Below are 20,654 nucleotides of genomic sequence, written 5' to 3' on the forward strand. Positions count from 1 at the left end.
TTTTTTATAATTTTTTATGTGCCACTTGTAACACAAGTGTACAAATGTTAAGGAAGATCCCCTGTATGTGAAAATATGAATGTGGGTAAAGCTTGGCAGCTGTAATGATAACCAGGCTTTGCTCTGATGGCACCAATGGCTTCTAAGCGGAGCCTGAGTGCAGAGAAAAGGCATTTTTTCTCTCCTTGGCACAACAGAACCTGAACAATCACTTATGACTTTCCTTTCCTACGTGTCTGTTTTTCAGGCTGGGAGACTGGTGGAAAGCTAAATCTCTCACAACAAAGAAAGAAGGTTTCATTCCCAGCAATTACGTAGCAAAAGTAAATACCTTGGAAACAGAAGAGTAAGTTCTTCTAACTACTGCCAGACTTCATTTTAAACCTCGTGTTGTATCTTTTGTGGGGGGGGGGAAAGTTCTAACCCTCTGAAATATTTTTCAGGTGGTTCTTCAAAGACATAACTCGAAAAGATGCTGAAAGGCAACTCCTGGCTCCTGGAAATGGCCCTGGAGCATTCCTTATCAGAGAAAGTGAAACATTGAAAGGTAGACTTTTGGATGGGTGATTTTGAAATTGATATTACAGTTAAAATATGCAAGCTGTCTTCACAAAAGTTTGCATCAAGTGCTATGGAATTATACCAGTCTGTCCATTTTGAAATTACTGCAGCTACTTAGGAGTAAGAAATATGAGAAAATTATCAGGGAAAGAGGTGAAAGCTACAAATTCTTAAGTTGAAGCAGAGGGGGGATATGTGTACATGTGGATTATTACACTGGCAAGAAGCAGCAATGAATGAAAATATCTTTTTCCTTCATAGCATTCGTGATTCCTTTGTTAAAGGACAATTTTAGTTGTAAATAGTAGAAGTTGTATTTTATTGTCTTCCATTTTTGTATCTATATCCATCATTACAAGTTTTAAAGTACAGTTAATACATATAAGGAGTCTACACTTCTGTGTTGTAGCATCACTTAAAACACAAACGAAGAAACAGTTTGGTAAAGATTCCTGATCTAGATACAGCTCTTTGTAGGAAACTGTTTAGTAAGTTCTCCAGGTGTTTCAACTGAGATTTATAGAAGAGCATAAGATGGTTCTGCTCCAATATCTCAACTCTAACAGTGACCTAATTGAATGCTCCAATTGGATACATTTTATCCTCCAGATGGAAAACATGCTAATCCCTTCAGTGGATCATATGTCTGTCCTCTCCATAGGAGTAGGTTTTTTTGGCCCTAACATTGCAGATGGCCAAATATCGGAACTGGGTGCTTAGGGAAGTGGTGGAGCCACCATTTCTGGAAGTATTTAAGAGGCATGTGGACATGGCATTAAGGGATATGGTTTAGTGATGGGACTCAGTAGGTTAGGTTCGTGGTTGGACCTGATGATCCAACTTAAATGATTCTATGATTGTTGCTTAGAAAGCTTTCTGTAACTAGCCCACATCACTGTCTCTGTGCTCTCAAACGAAGACAGTGATCTAAATTTAACAGAGGCTTGTAGAAGTAAGGCAAAGTACCCACTAAATATTTCCTTCTGTCTCCTGTCACTGGATGTGCATGTGGAGAGAAAGAGAAGGAACCAAGGTGATTTCTTCTCCTTTGAAAATGGATTATGAGATTTATGTAAGTGAAAGAAATCAAGAATTCTGTAGTTTAGGATCGATAATATGTTGCCTCATCTTAATTCCTAACTGAGGTTAGAATCCCAAATATTGAAATATCTTCTTGCCCTCTTGCATGCCTCAGGCCATTTCCAAACAATCCCTTTTCTAGCTGGCCAAGACCTCTAGTCTGTTCCTTTTTTAACATGCTGATCTTCAAATTTTAGTTTCTATCTCACTGGTTTGACAACCCTAGAGTTGCTTTCCCAGATGTTTCTACTCAAGTCAGTGTGACTTTATGCAGAAGTGCACATTAGTTACGGATGACTGGATTATGGAACTCTTAAACCTACTGAATAAGAACGAAAGAGAAAGTCTGACTGTAAGCACTTCGGTGACCAATTCAGAGCTAACTATTGACTGAATTCCTTATGGGCTTTTTTGAGGAAGAAGAGAAATAAAAATAAAATAAATTAGGTATTTTGTTGATTGACTGTGTGTGTGAGCAGCCCAGACTTGCTATCTGTTAATAATCATTCTTTCTTTATTCTCAGGCAGCTATTCTCTGTCCATAAGAGACTATGATCCCAACATGGTGATGTCATTAAGCACTACAAAATTAGGAGTCTAGACAATGGAGGATTTTACATCTCTCCAAGAATAACTTTTCCCAGCATCAATGATATGATCAAGCATTATCAAAGTAAGTTAAATATGTTAGTGGATTATGGAATAGAATACAGCCATTATTTCCTGTGAAGGAAAATAAATAATTTCTTGTTTTGTTTCAAAACTTTTCATCTCTTAATTCTAAGTAACTCGGACATGCATGTTATTAAAGGTAAAGTAAAAATGATTGAAACCCTACTAAGGCTGCTTTACAATGAGGGCTAATACACGCTCAGTTGCATGCAATTGTAAAATACAGAACAGCTTTATTAAACATCTCATCATAGTGATGATGATGTGAGACAATAGACAAGACTGACTGCACTGTAAACAGATAAATTCTGTTTTGAGAGTATATTACACCTACTTTTATTACAAACAGGAAGAGGGGTAGGATCAAATTTCCACCTATACTTTAGCTACAAAAGTGACTTTTTATTTTGCACAACCTCTTGTACAGTAACTCAAAAACATATATATTTTTGTCTTGCCATTGGGAAGACAGAGAAGAAGAAAGATGTAAATCACATCAATTTTTCAAAGCCATGCTAAGTTCTTGTCCATGATGTTTCTCTAAGTTTTTAGATATGTGGTAATTTTTCTGCACAGCTTGTAAACCTGATACTTACTTTACATTTGTGTTGAAGTTATAGCTGATATGTGGCTGGAGAAAAAAATAGTTGTGACCTACTTGTGCTTGCATTCCTATGTGTGTGTACATCTGAAACGTACAATAAGAATACCTGATGACGAATCCAAATACAGCTTTCAAGCTCAACACAAATGTGCATCTTCATCTACGTACTGTTATCGATCAAATCTTAAATTTATTTGTTATAAATTGTAATTAATAAAAAACAAACAAACAAAAAAAAACAACAACAATGATGGTAACCAGATGCATGTGACAGTTCTCTATTAAGTGTGAAAAGGCTATGCTTTTATCAAGGAACTGAACTACTTTGAATCAGCTTTGAACTGGTTAATGCACGCTTAAATTAAGTAGCCTTTGTCTAAAAGAATGTAAGACATTAAAATGTAATGGATTTTATAGTTTGTGTTTCTTTTGGAAAACAGAACAATCAGATGGATTATGCAGAAAACTGGAAAAAGCTTGTATTAGTCCAAAGCCTCAAAAACCGTGGGATAAAGATGCATGGGAAATTCCACGAGAATCAATTAAATTAGTGAAGAAGCTTGGAGCTGGTCAGTTTGGAGAAGTCTGGATGGGTAAGCTTATTTCTTTGAAAAGAATACATCAGCTGAAAGTAGTAGTGTTTAAGAATTAATCCGAATAACAGTAGATATAAAGGCCTGATTTAATATACTCAGAATATACTTCCCATGAGGAAGAGTAATAGGAAAGAGGATTTGTGAAGGGTAAGGTATCTGGCACAGACAAATTCTTAGGAGCAAGCACTGTAATTTAAGATGTCTAATACAACTGGTTTTGTTGTTGTTGTTGTTGTGCTTTGTGGGGAAAATAGAAGGTTTTACTAAGATTTGACTCCCAGTTCTCAAAATTGGTTGGCATCTCAAAACTTTAAGTCAAATCAGATTGTGGTAGAAAATCTGAAATATAAAGTAATTGTCTTTTAGTGAATTATGTGTAGTTTTTATCATCCTTTGGTAAAGAGTGAAGTATAGTGTATGGGGCTATCATACTGCATGAAAAAAATGGGTTGTTTAATCCAAGATTATTGTCTGAGCTTGTTGCTCAGAAAGGTAGGTGACTTACATAGGTAGAAGGTTAGAGATTGATATGGAGGCTATCATGCAGGTATCCAGTAATGAAAGCATCACAAGATTGTAGTAGTCAATGCTAACACAATTATAGTGTTAGTTATAATCATAATTAGCCTTGGTTGTTTAAAAACATTTTCTCAGCTTCACTGACTTCCTTTAGCAAAGAGTTACAACCATTGTCTAATCACAGTCTGATCATGATTCAATTCTCTTCTTTTGAAATGCTGCCTATTCAGGCATCTGAGTGTTCTTTTGGTTTCATATTACATGTTCTGTGTGCTATTCTTTACTTACACACTGGTTACTGGTACTATCTTACTTGACTTAATCAAGATAAACGATACCTTCCTTAGGTAAAAGTAAAGCACAGAGTGGTTCTGTTTGAGTGGCAAATTCACACATGTTTACATCAATCAGAAAGGTCTAATTCAATCGTAGGTGCAATCTCCCTGTATAAATCATGTAAAAATGCCAGCAACACATCTCTATGATGTGACATAACCAGATTCAGCCTTTTATCTGCCTTTGTAAGAAAAGGCTTAAGAAAGCCTCTGGCTTGAATGACAATTTCTGTGCTAGTTGAGACAAGTGTTTGCCATTGTACCATTTTTCTCTGCCTAATAAATCAGGGCAAGAAATAGTGAACTGATGCTGAAGTGCTGTGAAAAACTTCATGGCCGAACGTTATCACCTGCTTGAAAATGTAGATCATTATGGGAAGTGACTACTTCTGCATGCACACACAAAGGCATTAAACTTTGAAAGGGTGTTTCTCTTTCAAGATGCTTCCTCTTGTTTGTGTCCTTATTTTGACATCTCAGTTGGGTCTAACCCTTGTATCTGAATTGCTGCGCTGTGGGAAAAATTAATGTACTGTGAAATGATTCATTGTGTTTCCTCTTCTCTGCTTCCTTTCTGAAGCAAGAGAAGATGATTTGCTTGGTGCAGACCTTTTCAAATCAGGAGATGAATTTTAGAAATTCGAGAAGAAAAAAGACTATATTATCTGTGCAGGATGCCAAGAAACAAATTGTGATGATGACCAACATAGAGGCATTTGGCATTATGTGGAAGTATGGAGAAATCTTGTTACACTCTCCCAGTTATATACTTCATCTGAAGCAAAATGATTCTTTGGCCACAGTATGAATGAGAAATACTACTCCATATCTTAATTACTAAAGATATTTCAACTTGCTCAAGGGTACCTAGAATTTTGGTTTCAGAGGGAAGAGCATCCAGTTCAGAGGAACTGTATCTAGTTCTAGGCTTCCCAGTACAAGAGAGACACGGAACTACTGGTGAGATTCCAACAAAGGGCCACCAAGTTGATGAAAGGACTGGAGCATGACTTCCGTGAGGAAAGACTCAGAGAACTGAGACTGTTCAGCCTGGAGTGTTGGGGGCAATCTTATCAATGTCCATAAATACCGGAAGGGAGGGTACAAAAAAGAGAGAACCAGGCTCCTTCCAGTGGTGCCCGGTGCCAGGATGGGAGGCAGTGGTCACAAACTGGAACAGAGGAGGTTGCCTCAGAATGCCAGGAGCACTTAAGTGCTGTGAAGGTGACAGAGCACTGGCACAGTCTGTGTGTGGGGGTCTCCTTAGGGACGTTCAGCAATCACCTGGACGTGGGCCTGGCCCCCTGCGCTGGTGTCCGTGCTGCAGAGAGGGTTGGGCCCAATAGCCCTTCCAACCTACGCTGTTTAATATTGCTATGAAAAAATACAGCAGAATTGGGTGGACTTTCAGCAAATTTGTGCCAATCTGAGTTGTGCAGTTGATATTCTACAAGGCAAGTACCATTCAGTGTGGCCTTCACAGGCTTGAGAGGTGGGCCTATATACATCTCATTAAGTTCAGCAAGGTCAGGTGCAAGGTCCTGCAGCTGAGTCAGAGTAATCACTGGTGTCAGTAGAGATGGGGGGATTGAGAGAAGACCTGAAGAGGACTTAGAGATATTAATAGATGAAAAATTGGATGCAAGCCAGCAACGAGCACTTGTAGACCAGAAAGCCAATTGTGTCCAGGGTTGTGTCAAAAGAAACGTGACCATCAGAGTGAGGAATGTGATTCTCCCCCTCTACTCTGCTCTTGTGAAACCCCATCTTCAGCCCTGCATATCCTTCTGGGGTCCCCAGCACAAGAGAGACATGGAACTGTTAGAGCAGGACTACAAAATGACTGCGCTATGAGGAAATACTGTAAGAGTTGAGGTTGTTTAGCCTGGGAGGAGGCTTCAGGGTGACCTTACTGTGGCCTTAAAATATTTAAGAGGTGCTTATAAGAAAGATGGAGTAAGGCTTTTTACCAGGGCCTGTAGTGATAGGTCAAGCTTTAAAGTAAAAGAGGGTAGTCTGATGTTAGAGATAAGAAATTCTTTACTCAAAGAGACAGTGGAAGAGATTGCCCAGAGAAGTGTTCAAGGCCAGGTTGGGTGGGGGTTTGAGCAATTTGGTCTAGTGGGAGGTGTCCCTGCCCACGGCAGGGGGGTTGGAACTGGGTGGTCCGTCAAGTCCTTTCCAACCCAAATGATACTATGATTCTGTGCCTATAGGAGAGGAAGGAGTGATGAGTCAAACTGCAATAGGATGTGAAGAAGCTGCTGTTTCTCAGCCAGCATCCTGGATAAACTGTACCTCTTGCAGCTGTGATGGCCTGAGACATTATCTGCCTTCTAACAGTGTATATTTCTGTAGCTCAGGTTGTTCACGGTGTAACCTTATACACTGTGAAGGCAAAAGAAGGAGAATGCTGCATCTTGTTCATAAGATGATTTGTTCATCTTCAGTCCTGGAGATGCGGTCAGAAATGCTTTATTACTGTCTGTTATGGATTCATATCACAACTTGGTCTGATTAAGCCCATGCAAGAATCTGGAGACAACCTGGCCGTCCAGGACTTGTATGTTATTGCTTGCATCACATACAGTGTTTTAAAAAAGCCTAAACTGCTGAAAGACTTGCTTCCTGCCATTGGTATGGAAGGCTTTTCAGCTGTGGAGGTTAATGCATTTGGGCAGCTCCCTTAGTGCAGTGACAAACTAGAGTAGCACTGTAAGAGTAGAGTCTATGCTGTGTGTATTTTTGGTCCTAGCGTGTACTGATATGATGTGAACCATAATGCTCTGTGGCATTAATAATCCATGCATAGAATTCTTAAGTAGGAGTAAGAGAAAAGTTAACAACACACATGGAGCCATTATAGTGTATTTTATTAATGAGGCGCATTTTGCTTGCATCTCAGTTGTAAAACCTTTATTTTTTAAACTCCAAATTAGAATATAAGTAATAAAAATTTTGAGATATCAGTAATCAGAGTAAGCCATACTGCAGAAATAGTGTTATTAACACAAAGGCATATAAAATGAACTGGGAAAACCAGCGGGTACATCTCATCAGCATCACAAGTGTATTTTTACAGCATACACAGGATCTGAATATTACTTGGCAAATAATCTGAATTTCATGTCGGATATATTAGTTGTGAGTAAGAATGTAATTGCTTACCTATCACTTTGGAATCTGTGTGTGTGTGTGTGTGTGTGTGTCCCAATATGATTTCCTGATGAAATAAATGAATGAGAGACAGATCAGGATCAAATGTCTCTAATGCCCTCGTGCTACTTTGATTTCTGTTGCCCCCATAGGAGCAGGACAGACTGTTTTCCTGCAGAAAACATCAGTGTTGGGTGAAGCTTTTGTTGTTAGTAACGTAAAGTTTCTGTAAGCACCAACATCATCTGGTGTACCTCTTTAGTGAGTGTGAAATACTTTTATGCTTTTATGTAGTTAATGTCAAGAGTATAGATCACTTCAGAAGTAATGGTATTAATTAGTATGTTTAGCAGATTATTCCACAAAAGTAGAGTGGAACTAATGCTCTCACTCAGGGTATGGAATAGAACATTATAAGCTGTATAAAGATGCTTTATACTTCGTAAGCAGAAAGAGATTTAACTTCTTTTTTGGTGGGTGGAAATTATATATCTGAGCTTCAGTGGCAGAATTTGACCTGTCGTTGTCATTTCTAATTATTAGATCATATGGAGGCATGTCTGTATTATGCTTTGATCTTACTATGCTTGGAAAAAATACATTTAAAAATCGTGCAGGTAAATGTTTTGTCAGATAAAGTTGCTTTTGTCAGACAATGATCTCTCTTTTCCAAAGGTGATAAAATATGTATTGGGTAGAGCAATGACTTAGGATCTTGGAGTTAATTCCTTGCTTTGCTTAGGCAACAAAGAATATAAAGAAATGTAGTGTAAAGAACTGGTGGGCTCAAATGCAGAGGTACATCCATTGTGGTAATACTGTCCGGATTCATGGAAGTCATGGAAGCTTTGCCTCTTCCTAGATGCATTTTTGCAATGTTGAAATGTGTATAGTAGGGGACAAAAGGCTGTGGTTTGATACTGCTGAAGCTTTCTGTAAATCTGGAACATCAGGAAGAAGTTATATTTATACTTCTCTCTGTCTCTCTGTTTTTTCTTCTTTACTTTCTTTACCCACAGTAAAACGCTTTACAAGATAAACTTTAGGATAAATTCTTCCAATCCTATTGATTTTAAATGCTATTTTAACATTTAATAAATATTTGGCTCAGAAAATAATTCACTACTTTCTTATTTACTATTGCTTACATCGCATATTAGTAGAACATTACATCAGAAAGTTAAACAGAAAAATGAAGCAGTCACAGTCATTTCTGCTCTTGGCATGTGCTTTGCTGGAAAGGAATTACTGTGTTTTGAATCTTGCTGTGAACTCTGCAGGGCTGCAGTCCTGCCAACATATCTTTGTTGGTCACGAGAATGCTCTTTTGATTGCACTTTACTGAAATGTTCCGTTTTGAGTACCGAGGGTTTAAGAAAAGATTAAAAGCATGAGACAGGCAGGCATAAAATGGATCTAATCATGGTATTTAAAGACATTCCGTGATCCTGTAAGCACTCCATTGCCTCTGTTAGAGTTAGAGATGATTTATGTGAACATTCATTAAAACATCTCTTGACTGTTTTGATATTTTCTCATGGGCTACTTATAAACGCAAGCTTGGCACAAAGTAAGATATTTTTCTTTCTTTAGATGTTTTTTTGAGATAAGTCATTCAAAATAAAGTAGAAAATTGATTAGTTTTTACTAAATGAGATGGCAAAACAAAAGGCAATTTTAATGTAAATACTTGTGCTACACCTGATCATAAGCTCATGAGTTCGTGGCTGTTAATGGAATCTAACCTCACCCGCACTGTGTATTCCTACAGGTAAAGATGCTGTGCTAAGCAGGGTGACTGAACATGTTTCCTCTTTTCAGGTTACTATCATAATAGTACAAAAGTGGCTGTGAAGACTCTGAAGCCTGGAACGATGTCTGTGCAAGCCTTTCTGGAGGAAGCCAACCTCATGAAGACGCTTCAGCATGACAAGTTAGTTAGGCTTTATGCTGTAGTGACCAAAGAAGAACCTATTTATATAATAACAGAATTCATGGCAAAAGGTGAGAATGACATAGGATCGGCATCTCAGTAAATGTTTCCCATAAGTCAATGCACTTCCTTTAAGAAGCAAGGAACAGAAAAGGAAAACTTGGGGTTTTAGCACTATTGTATACTCCAAAATAAGGCATCTGTCTTCAAAGAGAGAAATATTTAAATTTATGATTCCTTGTTGCATTTTTAAGATAGCTATTTCTACAGATTTCCTAAATGTATCGTTCTTGAGTTGTTTTAGATGCAGAGCATATAACGCTCAAATTAATCTGCTTCCTCTGAGTTCCAATATCTAATTTTTTTGTCTGGTGTTCTAATGAGGCACTCAATAATGAAAATGTTAGAGATTGCCTTGTGTAGCCCTTGAATTGATAAGTGTTGGGGAATAAAGTGAGTGATGTGTGCAAGGATTGCTGCACTACTAGAAAAAGACAACCTGTAGCAGAGCACCATGACACAAGAAAGTGTGATTTCCTTCACAGATTATCTTAGTAGTGGTTTTTAATTTATTTGTTTCATTCTGTTTCAAGCAGTAATGATGATGACTTCATAAACACCAGCTAGAATTCAGAATTCAGGAACTTATTCTTTATGACTTTGAAAGAATTAATAAGTGTGATTCTCCTCGAGTGCTTTTTTGATAGCCCGTAGAATAGGGTCATTATCAAATTCACCACTGAATGAAGGTATACTCTGATTAGTTTTCAACACTCAGGAAAACTGCAAAACTTGGATACCTGACATTCTGACCTGAGCATTACTGTGATTAGATTATGTAAAGAGATGATCTTACTGCAATCAACTTGAAAATAAATCAAAACTATTCACTACAAAAAATCTGTGACCCAAGAAATTGGGTACCCATTGGGAACTTTATTGTGATAGTAAGCTACACTGACTTAATTGTTCTCTGTTGTAACAGGAAGCTTGCTGGATTTTCTGAAGAGTGATGAAGGAAGTAAATTGATGCTTCCAAAGCTAATTGACTTCTCCGCTCAGGTAAGACTTAAGAAACATGCTAAAAATTGAGGGGTACTATTTCTCTCCAAGACTGAAATTCATGATGGAAAACTTTGCCATTTATTTTTCTTTTTCATGAAACGAGAATGTAGTTTTCAAATATATTTTGGTCTGAATAGGCTGGGTTACTTTTCAATCTTCTTGGAAAATAGAGGAATAGGGAAATAGAGGAAAAAAGTGTTTCAAAGTGAATATGTGAAGGTAGGCATCCCTCTTCAGTAGTGCCAGTGAGCTGCTTAGATGGCAGTGGTACACAGTCACTTCCCTTGTGGGAAGGCTGTTTTCACTTAGAGCAGCTGTGAGGTGGAAGTTTAAGTGCAAGTTCTACAAAATCAGCACTTATGAGATTTGTTAATAGGAGGATAGTCCTCATAAATTAGGTCAATTAGTCAAATTTCTCTGTTAATTTCTGCAGAGTATTGTTGGTTTCAAAATCTTATGTAAATTACAGTGAAATTAGTAAAATCTAATCAAATAGTGTTTCGGGTGCCAGTGGCTGACTTACGAACAAGTGATTGTTTCAAAAAGCACGAGTTATCCCATAACTATCTATCATAGCCCAGAGTTACTTGTATGTCAAAGTCTGTGTCAGATGCCTATAGTCTGGTGTTCTGCCTCTGACAGTTACAAACTTCAGATGTCCAGAGAGCACATAGAAAATAGGGTGAGAATTGTGGGTTTGCACAATTACAATTTACATAAAGTTGTAGCTCATGTTACTAATATGTAATGAAAGCATTTCTGGTAGGTTTTCCTTTCTCCAACATGTTTTTAATGCATTATAGTTTGCAGATGGTTATAGTCTGTTTTACTAACTTGCTATAAGTCATGGGGAAAGATGAGAAAGCCCTAAAAAGATTTAATAAAATGTGATTTATACATAAACATTTGATATGAGATCATTACACAACTGCTGAATACATTGTATATTGAAACATTTTTATGTAGTGTTCAGTATCACAAATACAGATTTTTTTATAACAGATTCAATACATGAGCTGTTTTTACTGTAACTATCAATTCAGTGTAGCTACAGGTCAAGTATTCTGAACTATTTAGGTAATTCGTCCTTGAGAATTTAGTGGAGATAAAAGCTTTGTAGATGTGAAAAAGCCGTTTGATTCCAAGGCATGGTTTGGAGGGATGAGCAACACTGACTGTAAAAGATTGAAAAAAAAATAAAATAAGGCATTAATATTTGGTAGCTTTGAAAATAGTGGGCAAAATAGAAGGGAGAGAAGAATATCTGTGGTCAGTGAGTGATATGGAGGGAGACTGAAGGTCAGCGAGCACGTGTGGTTGTGCAGTAGGCCTTTTTATTAGAGCTAAAGATGTTGTGTTGTTTAAAAGAGTTTAGCATTTTCAGAAATTTCAAACTTAAAAAAGCTTAACGAATTGGAGAATGAAAAAAGGCAACTGCATAAAACCTGGGTAAATAATTTTCACTATGACAGGGGTAAGTGATTGTAATTTAAAAAGCTTTGAATGGTGGGTCATTTGAAATGGAGGTGACTGATCGTCCTAATCTGCCAGTAACCTCGAGAGCCTTTTCCTGCACTTGGCCTCAGAGGGCAGGACCTTAGGCAGCACAGGAGGTATGTGAAGTCCCTTTCTTCACGTAAGATGTAGACTATTCAGAGAAACATCTGAGATCAAGACGTGCACTCGGTTGCAGAATTATTTTAAAGGGATGTTCAGGAAACACTTTCTGAGGATTTCCAACTGTAACCCAAACAAAACTTTGGAACAAAATCCAACTGGAACAGGGATTTTTCCTATGGAAAGAATTTGTGGGTTTCTTGAGCACGTTTGTTAGAGGCTTTGAACATCGTCAACTGAAAACAGGACTGTATGGGATACATTTGCAGGCTGCATTTGGTTCTCAGGTCAGGGATTTCACTTTGAACGACAAAGATGTTCCATTAGTCCTGTCTAATTCTGGCTTTTCAATTGCCTGTTCTGTAGGACAAAAATCAGACTAACGTACTTTCAAGCTATGTTGGCCTATTACTAAGATAATGGTGATTTTACAGCAGACTACTTATAGATCACACTACAAGAATGTAGGCTGTATTACATAAATGAGAGCATAATCTGTGTTTGGTTAGTTTTGGTAGCACTTTGGCTTGTCTAAAAGGATCATTAGTTTATTCTTACAGCAATGATGTTAAACTCTCTGAACAGCCTACGGGGAAAGAAATTCTGTGAGCTGTGCTTCAGAAGAGGCATGGAAGGAAACCACAGTGAACTAAAATGAGATCAGGAATATGTTTTTCCTTGGTGGCACACACATGAGCTGCACGTGCCTCTCTGACCGTGCTTTTCCAGTAAAGCAGTTTACCAGCCTATCCAAGCTTCTTGGGGAGACTGAAAACATAACAAGTGGTAGCAGAGGATTGTGTTTTCTCATCTTATAAGTCTGTGGTATTGCACAAGACTGACTTGCTCACAGCCACACTACACAGCTGGCTTGCTTGCATCCTCATATGTGCGCATGAGAATCTTGTTGCAAGAAAAAATTCTGAAAGAATGTTACTCGTTGCAGAGCAATACGTTAGCAATGGGCTTGTGAGTCAGCAGAATAAAAAGGGACAGGATATGCTTCCACTTAATATGTTGCCTTTTTATCTAGAGGAATGGCATTTGTCACCTTACAGTGGCCTTGTTGGATAAGGAAGGATTGAGGATAAGAGGAGGATGTGGCTGTGTGACTAACAGACAGCCGAACAATGTGGTGCCCTTAAACGTGAACTCAGTTCTGGAGCTGATTCGTCACTGTGCTGAAGGCTGCAGTGGGCTGGTGTTCCATTGCCAAGCAGCTGGTCAGTGCTCTGCTCCCTGAATTCACAGAACCTTTGCCTGGAGAAATCTTGAAAGAAATCTGCATTTGCAAGGGATAAAATATTTTGGTTTTTCAAAAAACAAGCAAAGATTTCTCCCACAGAGAATAGTAAGCATCTTTTTCAAGCAAGTCCATGAATACATTGTACACCACTACCCTGATTTTGCTGTTTGCTGACCATACACAGGCACTGATGCCATTTTCAATACTAGCAGATGAGTACTGAGGTAGACTTAAATCTGGTTCTTATCTTTCAGTATGGCTTTGGACTTGAATTTTTTTTTTTAATTTCTATTCTTTGCTGTGCAAGCAGACACTGTTTATGAGATCAGGTCTATGGAAAACGTTGCAACAAAGTCCTTGCTAGGAAGGTGGTCCAGCTTGGTTTCTAAATCTGTCCCCTAAAAGAGCTGAAGTTTCTCTTTTGTGTTTTAAATAGTATGTGTGAGTAGAGGCTGGGGAAATCTAGTGTCGGCCCTGCCCTGGCATAAATACATTTGGCCCCTAGAGATGAATGCAGCAGTCTCCGTCATGTTTTTAATAAAGCTGAGTTCGGCAAACTTTCAGCATGCACCGCCTGCATTAATGCAGAACAGGGCTATGGGATCACCTGCAGAATTCAGCAGAACTGTAAATCTGCAGTATATGCCAGAACCAAAGCCAGGAACCACTTGTGAGCCTCCCTCCCATGTGGGCAGCTGAGCAGCACAGCGGCCTCATGGGCTGCCCTTGCAACTTCCTCTGCCAGCCAGCCACGAGCTGACACAAGCCACAGGCACTTCCACTTCCTGCTGCTTCTGCCTCTCAGCTCAGCAAGCGGGCTGAGGAAACATGGGGCTGCTCTTAGCTGCTGCTTCCCAGTTCTGAGCTTGAGCATATGTGGATTTCACCACTTTGTCCACAATCTACACTTCCAAATCTTGCTAATGCAGCAGCCAGAGCATGCAGGCTGCTCTCATTCCTCTCATTTACTGGCAGTAGCCAGGCGATTGCATCACCAGAGGTACTGCCACACTGGATTTCACTATTTTCTGTCTTGTCTCAAAGCTAACTTGCCCACAGAACTTCCAGTTCTTTGTTTCATAGTTACTGAAATCACATTCGTCTCTGTTTTATGAGGTCAGCTAAGACAATATGATGCAAATTCAATGAACCTTTTGAACTAAGTTATGTTCTGCTCTTCTTTACCAAAAAGTGAAAGCCCATTATTTTATTTTTTATTTTATTTTTTTTTGCTACTAAACTGAAGAAGTTTTGGATTCCTTAACACCCCAATCTCTCAATTCAAGCACGCTTCATTTCTGCTGGCAGGCAGCAGCAGCATGGAAGGTATTTTGAAGCAGCATTTATTCACAGCTCCCTGGCTTCTGCTGGGTGTGCTTCCACCTGGGCTGTCACATGTACAGGTTCTGAGAAGATTAAAAAGCCTCATCTGTCAGTATAAAGTGAAGCCTTTTAAAAGTCTACCCAAGGCATCTCAGAGGAATCTAGATGAGTTCTGTTTTAAAACCATGGATGAAATAGAGCTGGGGAATGTCGCAATGCTTTTATCCTAGTGTTTCTTAGTAGTTTACTAACTGTGGGTCATGCCCTTTGTGTTGGTTGTTTGTTGTTTTTTTCTCCTGGGATTGACTTCATTTGCAACCAAACACAAGCTAGGCACAACTTTGAATTTGAATTACAGAATCACAGAATTGTAGGGGTTGGAGGGGACCTCTAGAGGTCATTGAGTCCAATCCCCCTGCAAAGCAGGCCCCCTACATCAGGCTGCACAGGTAGGCATCCAGATGGGTCATTAATCCATAGAAGGAGACTCCACGCCTCTCTGGGCAGCCTGTTCCAGTGCTCCATCACGAATGAATACTAATTCATTGCTTTTTTTGACTGTCCACATTTTACACATGGAATGAAGATTTTATACGTGGAATCTGTTCCAGGTATTACTGTAATTCTTGTGCTGCATTAATAAACATTGCCTATCCCTGTATGCACTGTTTAACCTCAGCTGTGGTCTTTCACCAAGGAAGTCCGTGGGTTGTGAGCAAGTGCATTTCAGAAAATGGAATGAAAGCACTGTCCTCTCCTGATCCACTGCTTTGTTGGGTTCTCCCCCCTCCTTCATAGTCCTCTGCTGCTTTTGCTGATTGCCCCAACCACTTCAGAGGGCTTGAAAGAGTGGGCAGGATGCATGGAATGCTTTAGTACCATTGTTTACTGCTTGCTTTTCCTACTATTTAATATTTAATAGTAGCAGTAGTGCAATGGAGGCAGAATCCTCTCCTAAAGGCTACAAAAGATATCCTGCAAGCCCGAGTTAGTTTTCCTGTGCTGCTGCTGAGCAGTAACTACACAGAGCCCGATAGCCTGGACAAGTAACAATGATTGCTAAAAGAGGATGAAAGAGCACTTTCTTTTCCTTTGGTTCCCATAAATTTCTCTACATTTTAGCATATAATCTGGCAGTTAAAACCCAACTGTTACTGTGAGGAGTTATCACGTGGGCTCCAGCACACATCTCCTTCATCAAAAAATCCTCTTGAGTGTGGGTCTTTTTGCTGTGCTTTGGGTTTTGTTGTTTTATTGTTCATTTGTCACTTGGAAAGGCTTAACATGACCTGGATGCTTGTATTCAGCTGTTGAATGCTGTGCTTCCCCTTCTTCTGTCATTCAAAACTCCCTGCATGTTATTTCTTTTCCTATTTGGGATTATTATTATTATTATTATTATTATTATTATTATTATTTGTCTGCTCCAATGTTTGTACATCCATGGCTTCATTGCATTCCTTTGATTGGATGCACTAAAAACTGTTGTCCTGGAATTTCACGGGAGCGCAATTTGTATTCGCTGAAAATGTAATGAATTGTTTGCTATCACATTCTTAATCTGTGACTAATCAGATGAAGTCTTCAATTGTTCTGGCACAAAGAAGAAAAATAAAACTCCAGGCTTTCCGATGGCTTTGCTTGGCTGGGTGTGGAAACTAAATGCCATCATCACCACCTTCTCTTTCCTGAGGTGGTTCTTTACACCCCAGTCAGCAGCCAGTCTAAATGTCGCATCTGTGCAAGGAAAGTCAATTCCTTCATGATGGTTGCTGTATTTTCACATTGACATTGGTGCACTTGTCTGCATTACAGTTCTACCTGCCAAGCTGGTCTGTCCAATTTCAGCATAGATCTTAATGCAAAACCTTTACTTTCACGTCTCCTTCCTCCCCAGACCCAAATAATTGTATTTGGAGGAGAAAACCAAATACTACTCTTCCATTTTGTGACATGTCTTTGAGTCTCTAGCAGGACAGTCTGCAGCAGTTATTCATAAGTAGTTTCTTTCTTCATCATAAAATACCTTTGACTTATATCTAGAAAATATGAAATGCAGATTTTCTTCACTCTCTTCATCATCAGTTTCTTCCTGGTTTAGCGTGAGCACCCCTTTGTGTTCTGTAAGTGAAATTAAAGACTGCCCTGCAGAAGTGGCTGTCTGTCAGCTTGTAAGAAAACCATTGCAGTGGAAGGTGAGAAGGAAAGTAGCTGTATTTTCCATTGCTTCAACTGAAAAAGAGGAATGAAGGCAGTGCGGTTTCAGTGCTGTAAGTGGTAGTGGTGTGTATGTATGTTGTACCCCTCGGGGACTTTTGAGAAATGCATGAGCAGAAGTGGTGTTCATGTTTGTTTAAAATTTGGTCGGGTGCTCGTGCCTGCTCTTCTGTACAGCTGAAACGTGCTGCTCTGGCAATGAGAGGCACCCATGTACCTGAGTTCTGCTGTGATGGAGAGGAAGGAGCTCATGTCTGAGTACAGTAGGGACCAGGACTGGAAAAGGACTTTTGCTTTGCTTCTGCTTCATTAACAAAGTGATGAAAGAGTGATGAAGTACTTGAAGGGGGTCTACAGGAAAGCTGGAGAGGGACTTTTTATTAGGGCAGATAGCAACAGGATGAGGGGAAGTGGCTTTAAACGGGAAGAGGGTAGATTTAGATTAGATATTAGGAAGAAATTCTTTACTGTGAGGGTGGTGAGACACTGGAACAGGTTGCCCAGTGAAGTTGTGGATGCCCCCTCCCTGGAAGCATTCAAAGCCAGGCTGGATGGGGCTTTGAGCAGCCTGGCCTAGAGGGAGATATCCCTACCTTTAGCAGGGGGTTGGAACTGGATGATCTTAAAGGTTCCTTCCAACCCAAACCATTCTATGATTCTTGAGAGCTTTTGTGTTTGTGCTTACCTGGTGTAGGGAACCTGCTTTGGCGGGGATCTCTGGAGGTCCCTTCCAACCCCTACGATTCTGTGATTCTGTGTTCCCCAAGCCATGTGGATGGCAAAGACCTGTTGCCTCTAGTCATTCTGGGGTAGGATCTGTAGCAAAGGTTAGGTTGCAGGCCTTGCTTGAGAACAACCTACCAGCAATCTCACAAGGAAGAGAAATACTGACAGTTCCCAAACACTATTTTTTTTTTTTCCTATTAAGCTTTTGGACAGCATACTAACCACATGTAAGACCTACTGCTCTGAGCTGAGAAACTATTTGTTTCAGTTTCTTTTCTTTCATTCAAAAATGCGTTGAAAAGCAACACATTTTTCTTCAGTGGATTTAAAAAGAGCAGTCTGGACAAGCACTGAAATAATCACCCCAATGTATATTCTGAGGTCATTTATCACCTTTAATTTGATTTGGAAAATAACTTGGGTTGGTGAAACGCGAATGAAATTTACCTATGATAGTATCTGAATGCTTGCTGATGCCAAATGTTCCTCATGTATGAGCAAGTAGGTGATGCTGCAAGGGAAGATAAACGTAAGTTATTTGACTTGTCTTAGTAACTGTTTCGTAATTGCCCAGGCTGAAAGCAGATGATTAGAAAGTTGGTGGGGGTTTTTGTTTGCTTGTTTTCGTTTTTAACTATTTGCATTGTTGCTTAATCAAACCTTAAAAGAACATCTGTCTCTCTACTGGCAGTGAATAAATGAATGTGACTTTGCTGAGTAATTGAAAAAACAGAGGGGCCAGGCTGTTGATGGTACTGTATAGTGTTGTAATACCAAAATATTTGTTCCTTTTGAAACAGATTGCAGAAGGGATGGCATACATAGAAAGAAAAATTACATCCATCGAGACTTGAGAGCAGCTAATGTTCTGGTTTCAGACTTACTGATGTGCAAAATTGCTGATTTTGGACTAGCTAGAGTCATTGAAGACAATGAATATACAGCAAGAGAAGGTACGTACTTTTATGTTTGCCATTAAAACTTCAACCTCTGGAAGGCAGTGGGCCTGTACCTAAAAATAATATGGTCACCAAGGACAGAAAATGCCATAACAACTTCCTAGAGGCAGTATTTTAAACTTTTAAAAAGAATAAGGAAACAAATAATCTTTCTGTGCTTCCCAGGCTTGTGGAAAACTTAATTTACAAAATATATATATGGAGTTTCCTCCTTTTAAAGGAAGTTAGGAAATGCACACATTTCTTCTTTCTAAATTGAACAAATTGATTATATGTTATATTATATATTATATATATTATACAGCTTCCATCCCACTGAATTAAATGCTGAAAAACTATGAATTACTTTTTCTTCACATTCTAAGTGCCATATGCACCAGCTTTCCTCTACAGAAAGGAAGCAGTTGCAGTTGTTGCGAGAACCTTTTGCAAAACTGGTTATCTTTTTAAGCAGTGGCTGTTTAGAAATAACTGAATGTAAAATATGTTAAAATACACATTGAAATAAGTTAAAATGCACACTGAAGCTAGACTGGCTTTCTTTAAAATGGTAAAAGTTAGTTAAAGTCTTGTGAAGTTCCACCTGATGGGAATCGTAAGATGATTTTTTTTTTTTTCCCTGACAACTGGGCAGAAAGGAGAATGCATACTGCCATTGTAGCAAAAAGTCACAATGCTGGAGAGGCAAAAAGTGCCACGTATGAGGGGTGATCCAAAAATAATGCCTCCCGTTTCATTATGTTGGTGACATGGCAGTAGGGGCTGAACCTTCCTGCCAGTGTTCCATTACATTTGTTGTGTAACAGACAGCAGCAGGACATCCTGACAAAATGGCACATGATGTGAAAGTATGGAATAAAGCAAATGTGTCATTGAATTCCTCCATGTGGAAAAAGAAATTGCCTTTGACTGATTGAAACTGCATTGTTTTTTAGGTGCAAAGTTCCCTATTAAGTGGACGGCACCAGAGGCGATTAACTATGGATCTTTCACTATTAAGTCTGATGTATGGTCATTTGGGATTCTTCTGTATGAAATAGTTACATATGGAAAGATTCCTTATCCAGGTATGGAGTATGTTGATACTGTTTCTCTGTATTTAAACTTCAATGTTAAAAGGTGAATAAAATACCCAGGGAAAGGAGGCTGACGGGAAACTTTATTGCTCTCTTCCAAAATCTGAAAGGTACTTCCAGCATAGAGCGGGGGTTGGTCTCTTCTCACTGGTGACAGGTGACAGGACGAGGGAAATGGCCTCAAATTGTTCCAGGGTAAGTTCAGGTTGGATATCAGGAAACACTTCTTTACTGAAAGGGTTCTTAAGCACTGGAATTGGCTCCCCAGGGAGGTGGTTGAGTCACCATCCCTGGATGTGTTTAAAAACTGTTTGGATGTGGTGCTCAGGGACATGATTTAGAGTAGGGTAGTGGAGGGAGTTAGGGTACTATGGTTAGGTTGTGGTTGGACTTGATGATCAGTAGTTACCACTGAGCTGCTACATAAGCCGCTGTTTTTTTTTGTTTGTTTGTTTTGTTTTGTTTTGTTTTGTTTTATGTAATATTGGAAAGTACTAAGAAAGTGTGCTTTCACAAGCGAATAGGCTCGAATATTTTGTCAGCGTTAGCTAATTTAAACAAATAAGAAAAGTGAGCCTAAAGCAAGGTGTTGATAGACCACTAGGAGTAGTTACACTTGTTTCCTATGGTTCAGATACAAGGTCCCAGTGAGGACATTGATAATGGCTACATTATGTAGCCGGGAAATGGTTTGGTGCTTTGTTTCATTTTTCTTTCTGTTAAACAAAATATCTACTAATGTTTCCAACACAGAGAAACAGCTTGGGTAAAGGATATTTGTGCATAGAAAACTGTTGCATCTCAGGCACAGCTGATTAGCTAGGAGAAAGCAGACTGCACTCAAGCTTACTGACATTATAAAAAATTAACCTGAATTCTCCTATCTTGTGGACAAAGGGAGCAATTACAGCTGTATTCACCTGTAATGCTCACCTCCACTTAGTAGACGGAGTAACTTCTGAGAAGCCT

The 20,654-nt window shown here is 39.1% G+C and overlaps 1 protein-coding gene across 1 annotated transcript in view; it reads left to right on the forward strand.

Annotated features, from left to right (window-relative positions):
• LYN (LYN proto-oncogene, Src family tyrosine kinase) overlaps nucleotides 1-20,654 on the forward strand; it is a 47,867-nt gene that overhangs the window by 21,045 nt on the left and 6,168 nt on the right. The window contains 10 exon segments of the mRNA XM_010708948.3: nucleotides 248-346; nucleotides 444-547; nucleotides 2,166-2,201; nucleotides 2,204-2,314; nucleotides 3,358-3,510; nucleotides 9,345-9,527; nucleotides 10,442-10,518; nucleotides 18,451-18,475; nucleotides 18,478-18,603; nucleotides 19,545-19,676. Coding sequence (XP_010707250.2) covers nucleotides 248-346; nucleotides 444-547; nucleotides 2,166-2,201; nucleotides 2,204-2,314; nucleotides 3,358-3,510; nucleotides 9,345-9,527; nucleotides 10,442-10,518; nucleotides 18,451-18,475; nucleotides 18,478-18,603; nucleotides 19,545-19,676 — 1,046 coding nt within the window.

The sequence above is a fragment of the Meleagris gallopavo genome, chromosome 3 (assembly GCF_000146605.3).
Source record: "Meleagris gallopavo isolate NT-WF06-2002-E0010 breed Aviagen turkey brand Nicholas breeding stock chromosome 3, Turkey_5.1, whole genome shotgun sequence".
Lineage (NCBI taxonomy): Eukaryota > Metazoa > Chordata > Aves > Galliformes > Phasianidae > Meleagris > Meleagris gallopavo.